Below are 23,048 nucleotides of genomic sequence, written 5' to 3' on the forward strand. Positions count from 1 at the left end.
GTTATTGAAAAAAGGCAAAAAGTGGGAATGGGATGAAAGTGCACAATGCTCCTTTGAGTTGTTGAAACAGTCCATTATTGCAGAAACAATGCTTTACCATCCAGATTTGAACAAACCATTCTTTGTTCAAACTGATGGATCAAATATAGGCATTGCAGGATATTGTTTTCAACTGGTAGACAACAACATGCGTCCGATTGGATTCGTGTCAAGGATTTTGAAAGCTTTTGAGAAATCATATACGTCCACTGAAGTAGAAGTGTTAGCAATACTCTTTACACTGGACAAATTTAAATCACTATTGTTAGGTAGAAAATTCACTGTTATCACAGATCATAAATCCCTCACGTGGTTAGAATCTGCACACACTTGGAACAATAGGCTGACTAGATGGTTTATTCAAATACAACAGTACTCATTCCATGTCGAGTATTGTAGAGGTAAAGAAAACCACTTGGCAGACCTGTTGAGCCGATCTTTTAATGACCATAATAATGAACTCATATTCATGAATAACTTTGAGTATCTTGATGAGTCATTAATATGTGATAAAAACAATTTTGTTAATGAACAAAATAGTGATCCGTATTGCAGTGGTGTTAAATCTGTTCTCGCTGGTTGTGAAAGTTCACAACAGAGCAAACATCGAAACTGGAAAAATATATACCTTATTCACAATGATCTACTTACCATCAAAGATTTTCACAATCCAAACCGGATAAGAATATGCGTGCCTCAATCATTAGTAAATCTTGTACTGCACAAGTATCATGATGAAGGTGGTCATTTTGGTACAGACAAGACACTCGGTAAAATTTACCAAATATTTTACTGGCCTCATATGAAAAGAGACACAAAATCTTACATCACTGATTGTGAAATTTGCATGAAAAATAAACCAGATAAACATCCTCCTAAGTATCTGGAAATCATGCACAAACCCTCAAAACCAGGTGAAATATTATTTATTGATTTACAAGGTCCATTCATACGTTCCTCCAAAGGTGAAAAATATTTACTAACAGTATTAGATTCTGCTAGCCGTTATCTTGTGGCATATCCTATTGGCAATAGTACAGCTTCCATCGTAATTAGAAAACTAACACATTCTTACTTCATCCATTTGGGAATACCAACAATCATTATATGTGACAATGGTCCACAATTTCGTGCAGAACATTTTACAAAAGGTATGCATGCTCTCAATGTAAAAATTTTTTACATACCCAGTTATCATCCAAGTGCCAACTTAGTGGAGAGATATCACCAGGAAATAAATAGATTGATGCGTATATTTTGCAATGGTAAACATAAGCAATGGTCTAGCCATGTTGCTGCCATTTTACATCTGTTAAATAATTCAATTTGTTCCAGTACAGGTTATGCTCCTATAGAACTCAGGCTAAATATTGAACCTCAAAATATCTGTAAAAAAGTACTAACGGATCGCATTCCTGATGTAGAGATGTGGAAAAATAAGCTGCTTATGGCAGAAACATGTAGTTTCAATAAGAGACAAAAACATATTATAAAACAGCATGAAAAACAAGCAACAAAAAATCCAGTAAAGCAAGGCGATCTGATCTTCATAAAACTGCATCCTCAAAGTGACACTATCACTTGCATTATAAAAAAATATTGTAATTTATACCAAGGGCCTTTTGTTTGTATGCAAATTCATGATGATAACACAGTGAAAGCCATATGCTGCAATACTGGAAAAGACATTGCAAATATTTCCGTAAAAAATATCAAAGCTTGGCATTGTTCATTGGACAAACAAAAACTTTGGATAAACAAACTTTTAAGCATGCGTAACGATTTGCAACTTCATGAGTTAGGTTTGGAGCAGTTGCATGATGCTGTCTAACTATATTTATTAAGAGCATGATAACAAATTGTAAATTATAGTGGTACCATATTTGTGATATGTGGAGTTTGTGCATACATGTTGTCTATTGCATGTTAAATGTATGCATGCTAATTTATGTATGCGAGTTGCATATGTTATGATTTTATCTCTGCATGCAAATTGTACATGATGTGTTTTCTTTTTTTTTTACTGATGCATGTAAACTGCACGTGTGTTGTTTTGTGTTTATGCATGAAAATTGTGCAAATTTGGTTCTGCGATTATGCATACACACTCTGCATATGTGTATTCTGTTTTGTGTTTATGCATGTTAAGTTATTTAATATATGAATCTGATATTTTGTCATAATCTTACATGTTATATCTTTGTTTATGTGGTGTTTGTTTTGTAACTAACTTCTTGCATGTAAACAATGTCATAATTTTAGTAATGCATGAAGTATTTGACATTTCTTCTTGATTCTCAGTAAGAAAGTCAAATTTCCCAACCCCGGGGAATTTATGACAGATCATAAGTTCTCTAGTTGAAAATGTTGTATATAAAAATAATCACGCTGTACAAATTACAACTTTGCTAGCAATGTGTAAAAAACTACAATGGCAATCACGCTGTACAAATTATAACTTTGACAGCGCTGCAAAGAAAAGTCATATTGGCAATCGCATTGTATAAAATAGAGGAATAGGAGGGTGGAGATATTCTGTGGCTTGGCTTAATGGAAGCCGTGGTTGTAAGTTTTTGCGATGCATGTGAATCGCATTGTTTTCTAACAAATTTCAAGCATGTTTGCATGTAAAAATTAATAAAAATCTGAATTTACTAACACCAGACTTGTTTTTGACATTTTTCATGAGTTAGCGTATGTGGTTTAAGCCTGAAAGGTAAAAATCCAAGTAAGGAAGTTGGTCCCCTGCGATTCTCAAGTTGCGAGAAGTGCTACGAGAATAGGTAGGCGGTCATACAAATTTTAATTATTGCAGTTTTCAATTATCAGTATGGGTATCGGTGAGAGCATTGGTATCGGTTCAAAGCGGTATCGACTCAGCCCTAGTTTGCATCCATCAATACTCTGAGCTAATTAATATTCATAATTAACAATTGTTGTTGAAATTAGCCACCTAGAAGTTGCAGGCATCTGTTTTAATAATCAAAATTATAAAATTAGTGGAATGTTGCATGACTATTTTTTTATTTATAAATTTTTTTTTCAGTTCACACTTCAGTTGGCACTTGCTGGATTTGCAGAATATGTTTTGCATCTGACACGTTTGAATCCTGATATGATGTACATTCATCAAGATTCTGGCCTTGTGAATGTCTCATACTTCAAATTCAATGTTGATGACATATCTGGTAAGTGATTTGCCCATGGTTACTCTATTTACTAAATGTACTCCACACCCTTGAATAATCTGCAAATATGGGTTTTGAAGGAAGAAAATTGAGGGCTTTAGCACTCAGTCTAATCTTAATTGTAATTAAAAAGTTTCTATGTAATAACTTGGCTAGTAATTTTTATACAATCCACTTTTTCTTCTAACTGAACCTGCCACTGTTGATTGTCTATTTTACAATGTCAGTTAAAAACTTGCATATTAAACATTTTAGATGTAAGTGCCATTGAAAACTCAATTTTAACGAAGAATGTATCATGGAATTTTTAATTGCCCTTACAAGAAATTCGAACTTACAATATATGAAAAATGTTTTTGATAAAATGACAAAAAAAAATGCCCATAGTAGACTAGAGATATTCAAGTGTTTACATTACAAATATTCACACGCAGTAAATGTTTATCTGCAGGTGATTTGGATGCCAATAGACCAGTACCTTTCCGCTTGACTCCAAATATATTTGAGTACCTAACAGTGATTGGAGTTAGTGGACCATTGACAGCTAGTATGATTGCTGCAGCTCGATGCTTTGTGCAACCCAGCTTTAAGGTGCAAACAATCCTTAGAGCCATTCTCAGGGATGAAATGATTGCATGGTACAAAAAGGTAAGAAAACATTTTGTTTGTTTGTTTTCGAGGGGATGGTGTTGGTTGGTATTGTTTGCAAAGGACAAAGCTGGAAGGGCAAAAATAAGAATGGCAAGGAAATATGAAACGTAAAGTATAAAATTTCAAATATTTCCTAGCATTGTCACAACCCTAACAGTAAGTAATTTAAGGTAAGATAAAATTCCCTGTACCGTGAAGGTGATGTGGAGGTAGGGCCCCGCATATTTTTGATCTCGGCCATATTCTTGAGGTGATGTGATCGGCCCCCCATTCTCCAGCACCCTTTACCCACCAGGGTTGCCCCCAGGTACCCATTTATTTGACTGAGTGAACTCCAGAGCCACTTTTATGCAGGAACAAAGCTGGAAAATTCCAACCCTAGATCGCCCACTCCAGGAATCAAACCTAGGTCTTCTGCATGGCAGTCAGACTTCCTAATACATTTTAAAATTTGACTTTGAACATTTAATAAATGGAGTTATATGTAGAGGTAGCTATTTATTAATAATGTAACGAATGGGGGAAATATGAATCTGAAATTTAACTTTAAGCGAAAGATTGCTGTTTCTATTAATTTCATGTAGATATTATTTTATTGCTACATTGCAATTTCTGTAATTTATGTTTCTTTTTGGCAGATAAGTTGGATACTGAAATAATCCAGAGACAAGGTTGTTTTTTAGAATAGAGTGTAAGAATTCAAGCGTAAGAAGAGTTGAAATTTCCAAATGTATTTCAAAAAGTCCATGACAATGGTAATTTGCTGTACAAACACTAATGCCTTGTATGCTAAAGTCTTGGTATAACCTTCTTGCAACGCTTCTATGCACAGGCATAACTTGGAGAGAGCAAGGGTTTGGGAGGGGGGGGGGGTATTAAAATTTATTATGATTGAATGTTACTTGATATGTATGATAGTCATAAAAATTCTATGTATGATAGTCATAAAAATTCCAGACGTCTGTGGAGAGAGAGTCATAACAGTATAATGCTTTCTTATTTTGCCTTCCTAAGAAAAGGGAAGCAACAAACAAACGCTTCTAAGCATTTGAAGTCTTGTCAGCTTCTTCGATCATGATATATGTGTTACTATGTATTGCTGATTTGTTTCAGAAACAAGATGATCCAGAGAACTTGGCTTCAACTCCTTCTGATATGGAGGGAGAATTGCTCATTACCATGGTAACTAGAGCTGAAAATGACATTATGAATCGGCTGCAATCTTTGTCACACTTTGAGGGAACAGATAGCAAGGTAAGGATAGAATAATTTGAAAGCATATATCATCACGGATTAAGGGAAACAGTAAAATATTATTTGTTCACTTTTCACTTATGCCTTGTATGCTAAAGTCTTGGTATAACCTTTTTACAACACTTCTATGCACAGGCATAACTTGGAGAGGGCAAGGGGGTGGAAGGGGGGGTATTAAAATTTATTGTGATTTAATGGTACTTCTGTTAACCTCCTTAGACCTTAGAAGCAAAGTAATTAGTCATTTTTATGATTTTGCAAATTTAACAGTTATTTAGCAAAATAATCATGGAAAAAAAAATCCCCCAAGTTACGCCTATGCTTTCAAGGACTGTTTATGCCATCTGCAGAGTTTGGCAGCACCTTTGAAGTTATCTTGACTGTTGCAGCTTTTCCTTGGCCTGTAGTACCCTCAGGAGAGTTGTCTAGCCCTAGGGGCTAAGTAAACACCACACACTTTTACCAGCAACTCAGATGCAGCAGATTGCATTGTGGTATCACTGGGTAGGTAATGTTCTCATAGGTAAAACTGTGAAGCATAAAATCAGGTCTGGTTTAGGAGAGCCATAACATGGTGTGTTACGGCTATGCTGAGCCTGAAGTTTTCAGAAGTTTCTACAAGCACTAAACTGGATTGTTCAAAGATGCAATGGTTTGACAGCCTTCAAAACAATACTGTATACATAACAAGGAATTCCCTTTCTGCTGGGGACCATAAAGAAAGTAGTTCACCTGGATGGCAACACTCCAACATAATTGCACCTCATCCTGATTTATTTATATGTTCCTTACATGATACAGATAAACATGAATCATCTTGTGGTGGTCTCCTCGAAATCCATATTTTTTTATTTGATATGCACTGGACCTGTCAGAATTGCTCTGATTAGATTATTTTCTGTAAAGATTACCTGTAATCATATTATATGGATGTAACTTCTAGTATTTTGAACACCAAAAATAGTCCATTTCTACATTTGTTTGGTTTTTGATGTCCGTTGGTGGACAGATTTTCACTTTCAATTTCTACCATAAAACCTGTCAATGTACGATCCTTTAATAAAGTGAAAATCCATTCTTCTCTGAACGCTGCTCAGAGCAAGGTTGCTGAAATCTGCTCAAAGTGGAAAATCCTATCTTTGTGATCCTTGGTCAAGTTTGGGGATAGGAGGAAAGATGCTTGTGTGTTTCAATATGGAGGCAGTGCAGTATGTGGGAGGATGCATGTGCAATTTTTTCTAGCTGGGGAGATGCTTTATGAAAATTTACTTCACTGGGGGTATAACATTTTCAGATCATCATGTATATCAATCTCTTGTAAAACGAGCAACATTGCTGCCTCTGTATGTTGTATCTTGCTCTGTTTGCAACTTTAATCCTTAATTACTATTCAGGTCACGCTGAATTTATATTTTACTTTATTTGTCACACCCCTCCAATCGTTCTCCATACCTTTAAGTTGGGGTGCTGGATACATGCTGTCAAGGTTGCAAGGTCTTACTTTATTTGTTCAAATCTTAATGACGTGTGTTTTTTGTTATGTTTCAAATGGTTCATAACTCATTTTCAATTTCAACAAAATATTACATATTACTTTGAACTACCTCTCTTCTGACAACATAAAAACATAGACATTTTAAGAATAAATAAAATAAAGAAGCCATTGTTGCAATTTTTTACCAATTTTCTTCCCCTTTGCATAAATTAAGTTACGTTTCTCTAACTAAGCAATAATAATTGAAAACTTCTTTACAATAGTCTTCTATAAATATTTCAAGTCACGAGAAACGCTTCAGAAATTGAAAATAGTAAAAGAGCTAGCTCACAGTTCAAAATCAAAACAGCAGTCTGACAGACCCCTTCATAGTAGTTGTGTGATTATCAACGTCCATACTAGTTAGGGGTTAAGGTGAAATTATGCATCATTTAAATAAATCAATCTTGGAAGTTTTACATTGTGTTCTTGTTTCTAGGTGAGCACACTTGTGACAGCAGCTAACAGCCATGACAACCTCTGCCGTATGGATCCAGCTTGGCATCCTTGGCTTTAAAAGAGGGACTTTCATGTGATGCCAGTGAAGTACAATATGCATTATTGATATACTTGAAGTACTTCTAACAGAAATCAGAGAAAAGGAGTATTTTAATGATATTAATGATCTTCGCAAGGATTTGCACTGTTGTATATTTTAGCCAATATGTATTTGTAGTGATACATATTTGTATATTGAATGTGTGTGAGTGTGCATATCTTGTGTAATGTGTTTGAATGGATCAAGTGTGTTCCTTTTGTAATAAAAATCTAAGGTTTTTACAGCAGTGTTTTATTTTCAGTGGTCACCATACAGTATAATTCATGGAATTTATTAAACTTTTATAGTATTCTAGTAGTAAATTTTTATATTATAATTAGACCTCGCATTTTTAGGTTCTAAAAAGTGTTCTTTTAGGTTCCTTAATTAGGCTCAAAATCCTAAAATAGGTTCTAAAAACCTTAAATTAGGTTCCAAAAATCCTAAAATAGGTTGCAAAAAGACTTAATTTGGTACAAAATTTCTGAAAAATACTGATTAGATACAATCGTTAAAAACAAAATTTCACACGAACCGTAATAACCAAATATTAATTTTCTAAACAAATTTTAATTTCTTTATATCATTTTCAAAATTATCTACAAATTATTATAATACTGCAGTTGTGCTGTTAGAAAATGTTACTTGTTGATATGAAAAATGAATTTACCTATGTATAATTTGCTGCACAATATCAGGGTGACTACTCACTTGGAATTCCGGGAATTTCACGTGAATTATTGGCTCCGGAAATTATGTGTGAATTATTGGCTCTGGAAATTATTCGTGAATTTTTGCAGAACATGAAATAAGGTACAAGCGGATGTTTTCTCTATTCCAATTTTTTCTCCGTAGACGTGAAAAACTGCAACTTTTATTAATCCAAATTGCATGAAATTTATACATGTTTATAAATGCCCTGAGGCAAGTTTCTCTCAGATTAGCTTTTTTTAGGAAGAAAAAGAAAACTACATGGAAAATAAAACTAAATTTTCTCAATCTGTTTACTTTGTTAGTGTCTTTTACAGAACAATCTATCTGACAGACGGAAAATTATTACAAAATAATATATCTTGAAGTTGATTAGGTAAATTTTTGTACACTGGAATCACACAAACCTTTTATATTGTCAATATTTTTGTGTGTGGAAGGAAGGGTGAGAGTCGGTAATATGTAAGGTTGGAATAGAGAAAACATCTGCTTGTATCCTTGAAGTTTTGGAAAGTTCACCTTGAAAACCAGGAATTATACTAGTGACCACCATGAATCTTTTTGTGTTATCCACAGTCAAACTCCGCCTTTTGTCTGTGAGGATCATTTCATGTGCTGAAAATTATCTTTCAACAGAAACATAGTCAGTAGTGCAAATTTGAATGCTGAAACATTTCTTCGCAAGGCATGAATGCCAAGAAGGACCAAACTCACACGAGATTGGGCAAGGCTGCACAGAACAGAAGTTTGCACTTGAGACTGTGCAGGCAGTAGAAACGATTGGGTGCCAAAACTGAGAATGAGGGGGGGGGGGGGGGGTCAAGGACAGTTTACTTTATCTTAATATTCAAGGCTTAGAATTAAGAGTCTATAGTGCAGGAGTAAAAAGTATGGAGGAACTGTCCTCTTTCTGACGTCACTGTTACCCGCAGATAACAGTGACGTCAGAGATTTTTTGTTTCCTTTAATGCTTTGATAAAGATCATATACTTGGAGGGAGGGAAATCGACAGAAAACATGTTTTAAACATGCCAGTCATTGAATTATTTCACCACCAAACCTAGTAAATACCTGTGAGATATAAAAATCCTGTAAAACCTAAAGAAAGGTTTAATTTAGGCACAAACCTAAAATAGGTTCTGGCAAGCAAAATAGGTTATTTTAGGCACCATAAAACTTTGTCAGTTGTTTCATTTTTTAATGAAACGCTGATATAACTTGTTATTTCTTATTTACCTGCAAAGGAAAAAATAGGTTAAAAACCTAAAATCCGAGGTCTAATTATAATTGAGAAACTACCTCTGATGATCACAAGAGTTGTGTGGACACATACCCATATACAAGTATCAACCATGCTTTTCTGGTTGTCCATTACAGCATTTTATCCTTTTCCTTAGTAGTTGGAAATGTACACTGCAGTAACAGTTATTACTTGCAGGCACTTTACTTAACCTTTAACGTCCAGATGGTCAAAATTCTGAAACACCACCTGTATTACAGTTGAGGACATTTCGACCAGAAGCACACAGCAGCAATTAATGTACCATTTCTTGAAAACTACATACGACATTTCAGTTTTGTCTTTTTTGGCCTTTAGTATACATACTTGAATACAAAACAATATATCCATTCATAATTGGGAAATGAGAGATGCGGTAGTAGATAAATACAGAGAAACTAGTACTCACTTTTTTCTGTGAACCTGTTTACACAGTTAACACCGGGCAATAGCAGATAACACAGATGCAGATAACAGTGCACCTGGCAGCAATCAGAGAACTAAGAACAATAGAAACACACCAAGCAACAGTGTAACAAGCTCCAACGAGGATGGTGGCAGTGGCCACTGAAAGTAATATAACTAAGAAAAAACAGTTTCATGGGAAAAGTGAGTACTACTTTCTCTGTAATTAATATACCGTATTTACGGATGTCTAATGCGCACCCTGGTTTTTGATAGGGAAAAGTGCCAAACAATTATATCTCCTATATAATGCACAGTATAATTCACGTGCAAGAAATGGCTTTCTTAGTTGCAGGTCATAAAGCTTTTGCTATGCTGATCAACAGTCAATGAGTCACCTGTTGCTATGTGGACGAAGAGCAAAATATCCACTTGCCCAAAATATCCAACCCATGCCACCTCCTCCCCTTTCCCTTCACTGTGTTTAACATCCCAAAGCTTTCACTCTTTAACCACCTTATTTATTCTGTAATTGTACAAAGAGAGATCAAAATTACGTTATGAATTTGCAGTGCTCAGGAAATTATTTTCTATTATTTTTCGCTCAACAAATACCGCTGATATGCATCCCATGTGACGGAAGGTACAAGCTTAAATTCCGCAAGAAGGACACTGCGTTTCTTGCTGTTGGAGAACATGATATTACAAAGTGCAAAATAGTGGGGCATGACCTTTAAACTTTTATACGCGGTTTCGCTCATTTCCTCTTTACTTTTTCTAAAATATATACTCTTTCCATGACTAAAGTAACATTTGTAGGAGGCACATTCAGGACACTCAAACTAGCAGTTAGCAGCACAAGATTTCTTCCATTAAGGCATTTATCATATTATTTGGCCAGTAATACATTTTAATTATTATTTTATTTTTCCTTATCTTTTCTTTCATCAAAAAAAAAAGTAAAGTGTTCCTCTGTGCATAGCACCACGCCATGAAGGCGTATAGGGGGTGTGGGGGTAACGCCCCACACTTTCTTGATCCATCGTGAGTGGGGTGATGTGATCAGCATCACGCCCCTGACCGCCTTCACCCCCCAGGTTTCCCCAGGTACCCATGTTATTCGACGCTTAGTGGGTGCCGGGGCCGCTTCCAATGTTAGAAAAGTTCCCGGATTTGAACCGACCGGGGATCGAACCCGGGACCTTTAGCATGGTAGTCAGACGTGTTACAGACTGAGGCACCGCGGCCAGTCTTTCATCCAAAGCACCTTGATTTTGTGATGAGGTCATTTCAACTGCATTGCACATTAGTGTCACCATCTTGAATAGAATACTGTTGCCATATTTAGAAACTACAGAATTTAAGCTTTACAACGATATATAACATGATAGGGTTCCATAAACATGAAAAATCAATGTACGGTTTCATGTAGGCTGTCCAAATTATTCTGTGCATAATATACACCATAATTTTTGGGGGCAAACATTTTGGATTAAGTGTGCATTATGCATGAGTAAATATGGTATTCATTGTTAGTAATAGTAACAAGTGAAGTTTGAAAAAGTTCTTTGTTTCCCTTCGTTACCCTGTAATAATATGGGATAGATTTTTAAAAATGGCTATAACTTCTAAGCTACTGCATATTTTTGAAAAATTTAAATTCTATATGTAAGTATGAAAATAAAAGCTTTCTTTTTTAAAGCAGCATCCTACAATTAAGGGTAATGATGGTAATATACAAGTATCTACTGTAGTACACAAGAAATGTATCCCTTGAGTAGGGGCCTAGGAAATAATGACACTCTCCACTCTCCCTGTTAGGCAATGGGAGAATGAGGCTACAGACCATGGTTTGAATGGTTCTGGTGCATGCAGAGGATATGACAAGAAAGACATCCAGCGAGGGAAGACACTGCACAAGGAGTGATGGAAAAAGACTAATGTAAAGACAATGGTGTAGGTAGAAAATTTCAAACATTTCCCATCTTGAACATTGGTATTTTAAAAGTTTCTCATCCATCACACCCTAATTATTTATTGTAATGGGTCATTTGTGAACAAGTGCAGGGGTGGAGCCAGAAATTTTCGACGGGTGGGCAGGCATAAGTATAAGACATTGCATGCCTTTTACAAATATCTATTCTCCTCCCCCCTCTCTTTTATTTACTCTTGGTTTTCCTCTTTTTCTCTTTATGCCTTCTTTCTCATCTTTTGTTGCCTCTCTCTCTCTCTCTCTAACACTCTCATTCAATTCTCCTAACTGATTTTCTTGTCCATATTTATCACTCTGTCTTCCCTGATCTATATTGTATCTGTTTCACTCCCTTTTGCTTTGTCACCAATTGCATTAGATGCAAGAAGGTGCAACAATCCATTCTAATTATGCTCTTCCTTGCATAGAACAGTGAAATACACGTGAACTGGGTTTGCACATGTGTTCCATCACATTTGTCCTTAGGAGCAAGAAATACAGCAAATGCTACATTTTATATATTCTGTGACAGTAGTAGACAGGGTAGTTGATAGTGGTGAGGAATTAGATTATTTTATCACAATTTAATTGCATATGGTTGGTTTTTATCATACTGTTAGTTTTTAACTGAAAGAAGTGTTGTTTTGGTTGAGGGTTAATAAACACTTTTCTTGACTTACAACTGAAAAATATACGTGTGAGCCTGGATAAAATTAACGTCATATTTGGAAAGTTCTAAACACATATGGAGCGGGCAATTCTTTGTTCATTCTGCATCAAGTTTTCCTAGGATAAAGAAACAAAATTTTGATTAAATATACCAAAAAACAATAAACATTAAAAATCTGTTATTTTTTATAGGCTATTCCTTTTTGTGAAGGACATGCATATTACACACTGGTTCGGATCCGACTTAAAATTTAACCCATGTTCAGAGTAGCATATCGGAGCATAAAAATGGACTTAAAACCCCACTTTAAAGCCTCAATAATTCTGTAGTTTTTCCGCAAACTTACAGAAATGTTGTAACAAAATTAAGTCATCTCCACACTTTAGTAATTATTATGATTGATTGATTAATTAATTAGAACAAATGTATAAATGTTATTGTGCCTATCATGTTGTTATTTGAAGATAGCATGCATAAAATTGGTGATGAAATAAAGAAAGATATCAAATTAACCATGTTTTTACTGGTGTTCCAATGTTGACCTTAGCTGCGATTTTTATATGTGAGGGCCGGGGCGGACAATATCAATGAGTCTCCTCCTCTATTATAATTTTAGGTCGTTATATTTTAAAATATTTTTACTACATCCCGAGTACCTCTTTTAATTATTATACGGCCCTTTTCAAATCAATTTCCCCCAGTGGACATCCGGGGTTGCAGCCCCCAACTCCCCTGAATCCGTGCCTGATGATACCCATCATAATTTTGCGCCCACCATAAAACCTACGACTGACTTGACTTCAGCCTACTAATCAGTATAACCGAAGTGTGTATTTATTCTATCACAATTATTGTTTCAAGAGCACTTTGGAAGTGAAAAGAAAACATTAATTTCGTTCAACAAGATATTTACTCCAATTTTCATATATATATTATCCTTGGTGCTTATGTTATGTTTACTGCATTTGTTCGGGTGGGGCGGTTGCCCGCCGGCCCGCCCCCACTTGGCGCTCTCCCTGAATGTTTCAAAAACGACTCGTTCGCTTCTTGATGAACGTCCCGAGAACAACACGTTCGAGTCGTTTGCCTGCCACGACTCCATCTCCACCAAGCTACGACCTAAGTAAAATACGTCCTTTTTTTTACGCAATCTGTCCTGCAACGAGTACAATTTATATTCAGCTTTTAAAAGTTTGGCTAAAAAATGGCTTCGTTTCTATTCTCTACTAGCCCTAAAATAGTCATATTTGCATCCAATGAAAATCATCTCGTTTTTTCGCCATTTGGTGACGAATTCCTGGCCACAAGGTGAGACATCTAGCGGAGTATTTTGTAATTTGTACTCGTTAATTTGTCATTGTGAGTGAAAAGGTGAATGAAACAATAATGGTGTAAAATAAGTAAGAAAGTGCAGCGGGACTGCATTGGTGAACTCAAAATGCGAAAATTCGGAGAACAAAGTGTTAGAAGAACTCCAGTGTTAGAGCACTTTTATATACTTACAAGTTCCTGCTGTGAATAAAGACTAGTCAAAGGTGGGTTACTGAACACAAATGGAATATTATATTAGCTTTGTCTTAAGATTACGCTTACCCAGCTAAAGTTAATAGTAGTGTTTTTATTAGTGGCTAATCAATGTTATTCCCTTCAAACGACATTATAAGTAATATGTAAAAGATAATATTTACCTTACGTAAATGTAGAAACTGATTCCTCAAAGCTTGCGAACACATTTATCATTTTTGCAGTTTTGCATATATTTTAATAGAAGAAACGTTTATTTTACAATATTTACCTCAAGGTCGCTTCTAAAAATGAAAAAATTGAGATGTATGTATGAAACGCGAGTTGGTTGTTTGATGTTTACTGTTTTTCCAGTTTTGTTTACACTTATCTCGATAGTAAATAAGGCCCATGGTGCCATTTTGTTTGAAGCGGGCATACGAGAAAAAAAAGTTTTCTAATGTATGTTTTGTTAATGAAACTGGTGATTTACATTGAAAATACAGTTTCATAGCACTGCTGATTTTGTTTTATATTTTCTTCCCGTGTAGAAAGATACGTTGGACCCTTAATTTATGAAATCAAAATATATGTAGGCTATGGTAGGTTATTGCCGAAACTAGGTAACGACGATTTTTTTTTTAATATTATATTTTGGTATTTTACCACTGTTTACGGTCAGTCTTTGTTTCAAAACGTTCGTCGTAGTGTAAAATCATTTTTTGATTTGATGAAGATAAATGAAGATTACACGAACAGCAATAGAAAATAAAATTCTCAACTTATTCTAGTGGTTTATACCCAAGGGAAAGGAGAATGGGTTACTAATTGGCCATAAAAATGTATGGGGCTGTTGTTGAGAGAAACTACAAATTATCTGTATTATATATATAAGATCAACAGGATAATCAGCTGTTTGTAGGCCCTTATTATTTTTTAAGCATATAATTGATGTTACAATTTGTAATGTTAATAAAGAAAAATCTGACCAGGACAGACATGAATAGTATGAGCAGTGTGGGGTACTACTTTACTATACCAGAGACACCTATCAATGATTTATTTTGCAATTTTTTACATTGCTAACATACTCTTCTGCATTGCGGAACATTTCCTTAGGTGAACTAATGAATTTATATCGAAAATAATGTCTATTTCTTACATTAACGAGTACTCACTGTTGTTCCTTATTTCCCACAAACCATCCACGGGTAGCCCCAAAAATGGTACTACTTTACTATACCTGAGACACCTGGAAATAATCTCTTTCGCACTTTTTCACATTGCTAACGTATTATTATGCATTCCGGAACACTTATGTGGGTGAAAGAATGGAATTTCTAACGAAAATAATGTATATTTCTTACATTTACAGATCTTACTGTTCTTGTTTATTTCCACACACAACATGGCGATAGCTTACCGTTGATCGTTCGTTGAGCCAGTGTTTTGTCGATTTGGAGTGTGCATGCAGTGTTGCAAGCTCCTTTACCGAAAAATACCTAGTTTTGGGCAGGATGCTCAAATAAAAATTTAAAAATTAAAAACACTTTAGGAATTTTAAATTGACTTTTTTACTTACTTACGGGTACGAGGTATGCCTACTAGGTTAGGTTAGGCCTGTTAGGTTAGGTTCCATTAGCACTCCTTTCGTTCAATTTAGCATATATGGAAAATTTAAAAATTAAAAACACTTTAGGAATTTTAAATTCACTTTTTTACTTACTTACGGGGATGAGGTATGCCTACTAGGTTAGGTTAGGCCTGTTAGGTTAGGTTCCATTAGCACTCCTTTCGTTCAATTTAGCATATACGGAAAATTTAAAAATGAAAAAAATAATTTAGGAATTTTAAATTCACTTTTTTACTTACTTACGGGGACGAGGTATGCCTACTAGGTTAGGTTAGGCCTGTTAGGTTAGGTTCCATTAGCACTCCTTTCGTTCAATTTAGCATATACGGAAAATTTAAAAATGGAAAAAAAAAAAACTTTAGGAATTTTAAATTCACTTTTTTAATTACTTATATCACTTTTCGTACTCAGACAAGTAGCCCGTAAAGTGCATACACCCCCACATTTTCCGCAGTCCATTTCTTTCTTGACGATTCCATGTTCAATTAAAAATTCCACCGCATCTTCAACACCTGGCAACATTTTCACGGCGCATCCTCGACACGTCATCTTGTAGAGATAAACATGCGTGGCTTGAAACACTGACTACGGGGCCGTGCTACGGGGTTTACGCGTACGACGCTTTGTACTCTCGTCCACAAACCATATGGTCGCGCAGCAATAGCGCGTACACTGCTCTCGTGTTAAAAACCAAATGGCTGGAGCAGGAATAGCACGTCGGAGAGAGATTTTCGTATAAAACCACATGGATTCGCATTAAAATGGAACACAACTACATTCCGGAACATCTACAACGCCTCACAAAATGATTTCTGTAAGTACTTTCTCCTGTAAATTTGAAGGAATCTGTCTCAGGTATAGTAAAGTGTTACCCCAAAAATCATTGACGTTAGCCCAAAAATTCACGATAGCCCCACGAACCATCACGGGGATGAGGTATGCCTACTAGGTTAGGTTAGGTTCCATTAGCACTCCTTTCGTTCAATTTAGCATATACGGACAACATCGTGGCGGCAGCAGCAATAGCGCATCAGAAATAGATTTTCGTAGAAAACCACATGCATTTGCATTAAAATAGATCAAAACTACATTTCCGAACATCAACAACGCTACAGAAAATGATTTGCGTAAGTACTTTCTCCTGTAAATTTGAAGAAATCCGTCTCCGGTATAGTAAAGTGTTACCCAGTGTGGTATTTAAAGAAATTTTCAGTGGGGGGAACTTCTACTGACTGTCTAGGGACAGCTTGAGATAATGACTTTATGCCATATAACATTTCCCCCATGGATAAAATTTATCAAGCAGAGGGGGGAAATCCCCCCTACAAATACCACCCTGAGTATGAGTGTGATTTAATTAGAGTTGGAAGTGGTCGGAAAAAAACTAGCTTTTTTCAATACAAGAGTTAGCAGTATTTTTCCTGTTCCTGTTCCCTACTGTAAAAATACACTAATTTCTAAATATAAAATACAATTTTCCAATATGAAATTCGTAGCTAGACACTTAACAGTATTTTCAAGACAGCTGGCTTTTTTGAATGGGCCGTTCTTTCCCAAGTGTTATCTTCATATTTTGGTAGGCTTATTAAATACATCTATGTAGTATAAATGTATTCACATAGCTAGAGTAGTTTTGTGTGTGTTTTTAATAGAACGTAATAGTATGATATTCGATTTACAATGTTTGAATTTGTTATATGAACATGTACATGAAGCAAAAAAGAAAATTCTGCTCTACCTTTTGAAAATCTAGTATCAAATTTCTCTACATTAAATTTTGTGTTCAGTAAAATATATATTTGTATTCTGGCTTTCCAGTACATCATGTATAATTTGGTTAAATGACCGCTAAACCTAGTCACGGAGCAACTCGTGGTGTATTTTGGTGGCTTGTTGCAGTGATTCTCAACCTTTGTGAGACCACAGCCCAATAAATTTATTTCTTACAAGTCGGTGGCCTGATCCCAACAATTTCACTCATAAATACATTTCTGATCTTTAAAGTTTATATGGAAATTAATATGCAACCTTAATTAATATTAATAGGTATATCAAGTATGACATAATCATAGTTCAATTATATGTATATAGACTCATGGACGTCCACAGGATTTTTTCCAGGGAGGGTCAAGGAAGGTTTTTTTTTCCAGGGGGGGCAAACAAGTCACATTTTCCTCAATAATAGTGTTGTTCCCTCAAAAAACAATGCTTAAATTTGAATTATCATATTCATGCAATAATTAACACATATTATTGTGGCTGTAATGAAATTATATGTGAAAAATATATAATTTTAGGTTGACTTTCATTTTCCAGGGGGGCCACGGCCCCCCCCTTGCTCCTCCCCTTCCGGACGCCCATGTATAGACTTGCTGTCAAATATAAAATTAAATTTAAAAAAGTAATCTTCAACCTCTGGGTGCAATGAACGTTTTGCAGCCCAGAGGTTGAAAAACACTGGCACTAAAACTGAAGTAGTAGCAAATAAGATGGTACAAATGGCGAAAAAAAATCTATTAGAGAAATCTGGACTGAACCTACAGTTTGAAATGAGATCAGAAGCACTCTGCCTCCACTGAGGATTGAACCTCAGACCTCTTTTTATTACAACATTACTTTATTCCACTCCAGAGGGTCATTATGATTATAAAAGGTACCTTGGTACTGGTGCGATCTTCCACAAACACTTTTCACTCGTTTCTTTCGTCATTTTGAACAATCATTCTTACTGATTATGCATTGGGAAAGGTTCTTGAAGGTGAGATTTTGCTCTTTTGAAGAAAATAACTTCAATTTATCACATTAACAGTACTACTTTGGTGTTATTCATTTCAGATTTTTCCTGGGTTCGAACCCCAAAAAACCACGAACCATTTCCGGCAAGGTTAGGTTCGGTTAGGTTAGGCAAGCATAGTTTTCTTGAAATATACATGTATTTCCGGTCAAATATATTGAACGATGGAAAAAAATACATCAACGGCCTTTCAACAATCTATAGAAACTCAATTCCGTAAGTACTTTCTCCTGTAAAAATGAAGAAAGTATAAAGAACATTCAGACCACAGGCTAGGAATGATTCAGACTGAAGCAACACATGTCATTGAAGTTTCAAGCGACGTGAGTCCCTTCAGTCTGTAAGCAAGCATCCACCAAGCATGAACAAATGAGACCGAGGCTACATGGTGCACATCAATGAAGGAGCTTTCAGACTGAAGTCACAGATGACAAGTGACACAGACTTGAGACTTCTTCAGTATGAAGCAAAACGTTCACCTTGCATGCAAGAACAACAGGCCGATAGACCACGGTGCATGGCATTGAGGAAACAGTATAGTCCAAGCAACATGCAAGTGACATATTTAGCTTGTTGTTTTGCTTCAGTTCAAAAGGTTGAATGGATTACTTAGGGTCTGCTTCCAAGTGACACGACACTTGTTGCTTCAGTCTGAAAGTTCCCTGAGAAAACAGTAAAGGCCAAGTGACAAGCGACACTTGCAGCTTATGTTGCTTCGGTTTGAAAGGTTGCATTTACTTCTAAGGGTTGGTTTCCAAGAGTCACGTGTCGTCAAAGCTTTGTTAAACAGGATATATACACAAATTTACTTAATACGTATGCTTCTGCATATGTGTTGTAAACAGTAAAGATTTTTAATTGTATCGAAACATCGAATATTTTAATATTAACATTTGTTCATATTTTATGAGATCAACATATAAATTGAGATGCAAACATATAAATGTGTTTTATGTCCATTTCACGGTCGGTTGTGCTCATGTTTAGTTTTAAAACTAGCTTACCCGTGCCGTACAAGAAACATACTGGGGGTGGGGGCGCAGCTCACATACTGACACTTTTTTCTTATCACTAAAATTCAAGAAAACATTTGAATCACTGCTTCCTTTGCTGATTATATATGTGCAGTTATTTATTAATTATAATAATTACAAAAATTACTATCATAAATAAAAAATAATAACAAAATATTGCATGAATGTCTCACATATATTTTATCATTCACTAAAACTCCCAAATTCCATAATATTTTTTTAGTAATGCTTTTTAGTTTGCTGAAGTGCAGTTCTTTATTAAATATAATAATTACCATCATTACCAACCAATTGTACACTGCTACTGGCATGAGTGTCTCGAATGTGAGACATTCAAAGATGTGGCCTGATATGCACATCAAGTGCATCTTGCCGCCTAATTACATTACATTTTTTTATGAACAAAAGTAATAAAGAAGTATTGGTAACACCCTAGGAAACAATGTAATTTTATTTTCAAACAGTTGAAAAATCTGAAAATAGAGGTTGTGGGCCTGCCCTCGGTAAGCTAGGGTTTAAATTGTACCTGAACCATTATGCAGGTACACTGGGATTGGCCAATATCTGTCTCTTGGCTGCTGTAAACTTGTAACAGTACTTCAAGTTAAATAGGTTAGCTGTAATTGGTAAAAAGCCAAAATTTCCAGTTTTTTTTCTTCTTAAAAAAAGCCAGCTTTTTATCGGAAAAAACCGTCCATTCAAAAAAGCCAGCTTTTTTGCAACTCTAGATTTAATTATAAACGTTTGTAATTATGTTGTAAGGTCAGCAGTGATGAATGGGGAATAAAACATCACTAACATAGAAAAATATATTACAAAATTAGATAAAAAGCCATTTTAAGTTACTTAACAGTATCTGTGTTGTGTGACTGCGAAGAGTGATAGTTTCGCACCAGGTGTGCATTATTTGAATGGAAATTTCGACTTTCCGAGTACAAACAAAATCTTCAACCTGTCCTCTTTCGATTCATGTGTTTATGCCATCAGAAGTTTGATATTCCCAAGAGAAGAAGTAAAATAATACTCCCATAGGTGTAATTTTAAGTTTCTCCCCCTCCCACAACAACCCAAAGTACAGACCTCTCATTTTCCAGCTCGTCACAGGAAATGGTTGGTAAGGGGGCAGTTTAGGGTATTTCCAGAACCTCGGTGCTGGCTGGACACTGAAACTGTTACTCGTGGCCTTTAACATTTATCGATTGTTATTCCACAGGCTCAAACCGTAACCGCACCATGCATAACTTAGAGGCAAGCAGAAGAGGGGGAAATTTTGTGTGAGAGAAAAGTGTTTGCAGATGATTGCAAGCAGCTGAAAAGGATTGCAATGGGATAGATTTTATCAAAATTTGAAAACTGGTTGCCTGTGTTTGTATGTCCTGGTTAAGTTCTGTGCATGAGCAGTTGAGAATGCTTAATTTTTTTTAGGGGAAGCTAACTTCAATTTCAGAAAATATGCCCAAAATTCTTCACATGGCAAGTTAAGATGATTTTTTTTTAGGATATCGAAATAGGGGAGACCGGGGTAATTAGAACAGGAAACAGCCTGTAGAAGTTCCACTGTAAATTACTCAGAAAGTTACTGATGGATTTTTTAAAAAAATTCTACCATTTAAAAGGACATCTTTTGTATATTTTTGAAAAACATAATGACCATACCTGCATTGCAAATACTCGCCCAAAAAAAAAATATGTAATGACACCATAAAATTGTTCCAATTGCCCCATTTGGGGTTAATGGAACATACGTTAGAAATTTCAACTGAATAGCTTTAGATTGCTGTTGGGGTAATAAGAACATCATATATAAATGTCCCATTTACCCTGCAAATTTGAACACAATAGCTCTACTTCTTCTGGAGTTATCAATGCTTGTTTAAATAAAATCCCAAGTTAACGTCTTTTTTCATAAAGTTCAATTTCCCAGCTGTGAAGCAAACATGTGTGAATGAAAATCAGTGTTCTATGATATATTTGAAAGGTTACAGGCCTTTCTACAATGTAGTAAGGAAAAAACTTCTAAGAGTTACATGTACAATCTAGTATGCCCAAACGAAATCAAGCAAATTACGCAATGTTCTAATAACCCCTTTGCAGAAATATTTGGGGTAATAAGAACTTTGCTTATAAAAACCAGGGAAATTGCCCATATACAACCAAACTCACATGAAAAGATGTGTGCCCTTATGTTTTATTATAAAGGTGAAGAAAATTTTGCAAGGGTTCTTTCATTCACATCCAGTATATGCAGAAGCAGAGAAACACCAAGCATGCGTCACATCATTTTTTGCAGGTGTATAATAAAAGTCAAATAAAACTTACTTTTGTGTAGTTATTCCAATAACAAATTTTCTGCATGTAGGTTTAGTGTAGGTACATAGGTATGAAATGTTATTACACCAGTCTTTTCGTTTTAAATTATTCTACATTAACATGTTCCAATAACCCCATGTTCTAATTACCCCGGTCTCCCCTATTTTTCATGACTGCAGATAAGTTGGAGAAATTGTTGACACACAGTATGATTATTATTTGAGAAGGTTACAGCAAAGAATTTTAAGGATTTTTCTGTTTTGAGGAACAATAAATACTGCATAAATATATGAATAATGAATGTATAATACTGTCTGTTAATCAAAAGTGAGAGATTTTGAATTTTATGGTTTCTCATTATTCACAATATTAAAAGTCCATACCTGTTTTCCAAAATTTTCAAATAAGTGCCTGAAATACTCGTTTTGAGAAAGTGCTCTTACCAACTGTTCCACGGTATCCCCAGAAATGTTTAGTTGTAAAGTAGATTTCTTTGCCTGATACCAAGAAGAGAGCCGCAGTAGTTCAGTTGGTAGAGCATCTGACTGCCAGGCAGGAGACTTGGGGTGGTGATCTGATGTCAGAATTTTTCCAGCCTTGTCCCAGCAGAAAGTGGCTCTGGGGCTCACCCAGCCTCAAATTAATGGGTACCTGTGGGTGAAGGCAGCCGAGCATAATGCAGATCGTATCACGCCATGTCCCTTCATGACATGTTTGCACATGCACAGGGGTGTATTTACCTTACCATACTTGAATGTTTATTGTTCCTGTAGCAGGTAATTTCAACTTTGCTGAAAACCATAACTGGTTAATTCCAAATTGGATCACAGTTTGACACTTTATCAAGTTACAAAGAATAAAGGGGAAAATTACTTTTTCTACTTTTTGTTTCAGGTTGCCCGTTGGGATTGACTACAGCATCCTAGCATTTGCAGTCTGCATTCTTTTTTAATTGATTTTTACAGGCTGGCGTCAACCCAAGGAGAGATTCGAGTGGGATCATCCCACCAGGTAGGTTGTTTTCCTGTGTAGCATGTTGACTCATGTGAATAGATTTTTCAAAAGTTCCCTTTCAATCTTCATTTAACATTTTTGTACATAAAATATTATTGGAGAGGGAGAGAGAAACCTGGTGTGGGTGTTTCTCTCTCTCTCTCTCTCTCTCTCTCTCTCTCTCTCTCTCTCTCTCTCTCTCTCTCTCTCTCTCTCCCTCACTCTCCCTCCCTCCCTCTCCCCCCTCTCTCTCTCTCTCTCACACACACACTCTCACTCCCTCCCTCCTCCCCCCTTTCCATGATAGCATAGTACCTAATTCTGGTGCATTCTAATCAAGGGGTTCTATCTCCTAGATAAGGGGCAACGTGTGCACATAAGCATTGTCATGATCTAGCAGCAACATCTTTTTTTATTCTTCAGTGTTAAAACTTGAGTGACACAAATTTTTACTGTTACATGCTTGTTCAAGAGTATTGTGGGCAGTTTTCGTGAATCGTGTTGTGCACTTTCTCAACATGATCATCGTGCATTCACATG

At 35.7% G+C, this 23,048-nt stretch overlaps 2 protein-coding genes across 6 annotated transcripts in view; both read left to right on the plus strand.

Annotated features, from left to right (window-relative positions):
• Positions 1-7,440, plus strand: part of Nipped-A (Transcription-associated protein Nipped-A) — a 158,326-nt gene extending 150,886 nt beyond the window's left edge. For both annotated transcript variants that reach the window (XM_083135277.1, XM_083135279.1), the window contains exons 63-66: positions 3,086-3,227; positions 3,679-3,875; positions 4,992-5,132; positions 7,106-7,440. In XM_083135277.1, the coding sequence (XP_082991403.1) occupies positions 3,086-3,227; positions 3,679-3,875; positions 4,992-5,132; positions 7,106-7,183 (558 nt within the window). In that variant the 3' untranslated portion in view covers positions 7,184-7,440. The remainder of the gene's footprint in view (positions 1-3,085; positions 3,228-3,678; positions 3,876-4,991; positions 5,133-7,105) is intronic.
• A 6,116-nt stretch (positions 7,441-13,556) lies between these two features.
• The window catches only part of Gug (arginine-glutamic acid dipeptide repeats grunge), a 66,321-nt gene continuing 56,829 nt past the window's right edge, over positions 13,557-23,048 (plus strand). For 2 of the 4 annotated variants that reach the window (XR_014443343.1, XM_083135280.1), the window contains exons 1-2: positions 13,557-13,776; positions 22,410-22,526. The gene's annotated coding sequence lies outside the window, so the exon portion shown is untranslated. The remainder of the gene's footprint in view (positions 13,777-22,409; positions 22,527-23,048) is intronic. The other 2 variants (XM_083135283.1, XM_083135281.1) reach the window with 1 other exon arrangement.

Source organism: Lepisma saccharinum, chromosome 14, assembly GCF_977018435.1.
Source record: "Lepisma saccharinum chromosome 14, izLepSacc3.1, whole genome shotgun sequence".
Lineage (NCBI taxonomy): Eukaryota > Metazoa > Arthropoda > Insecta > Zygentoma > Lepismatidae > Lepisma > Lepisma saccharinum.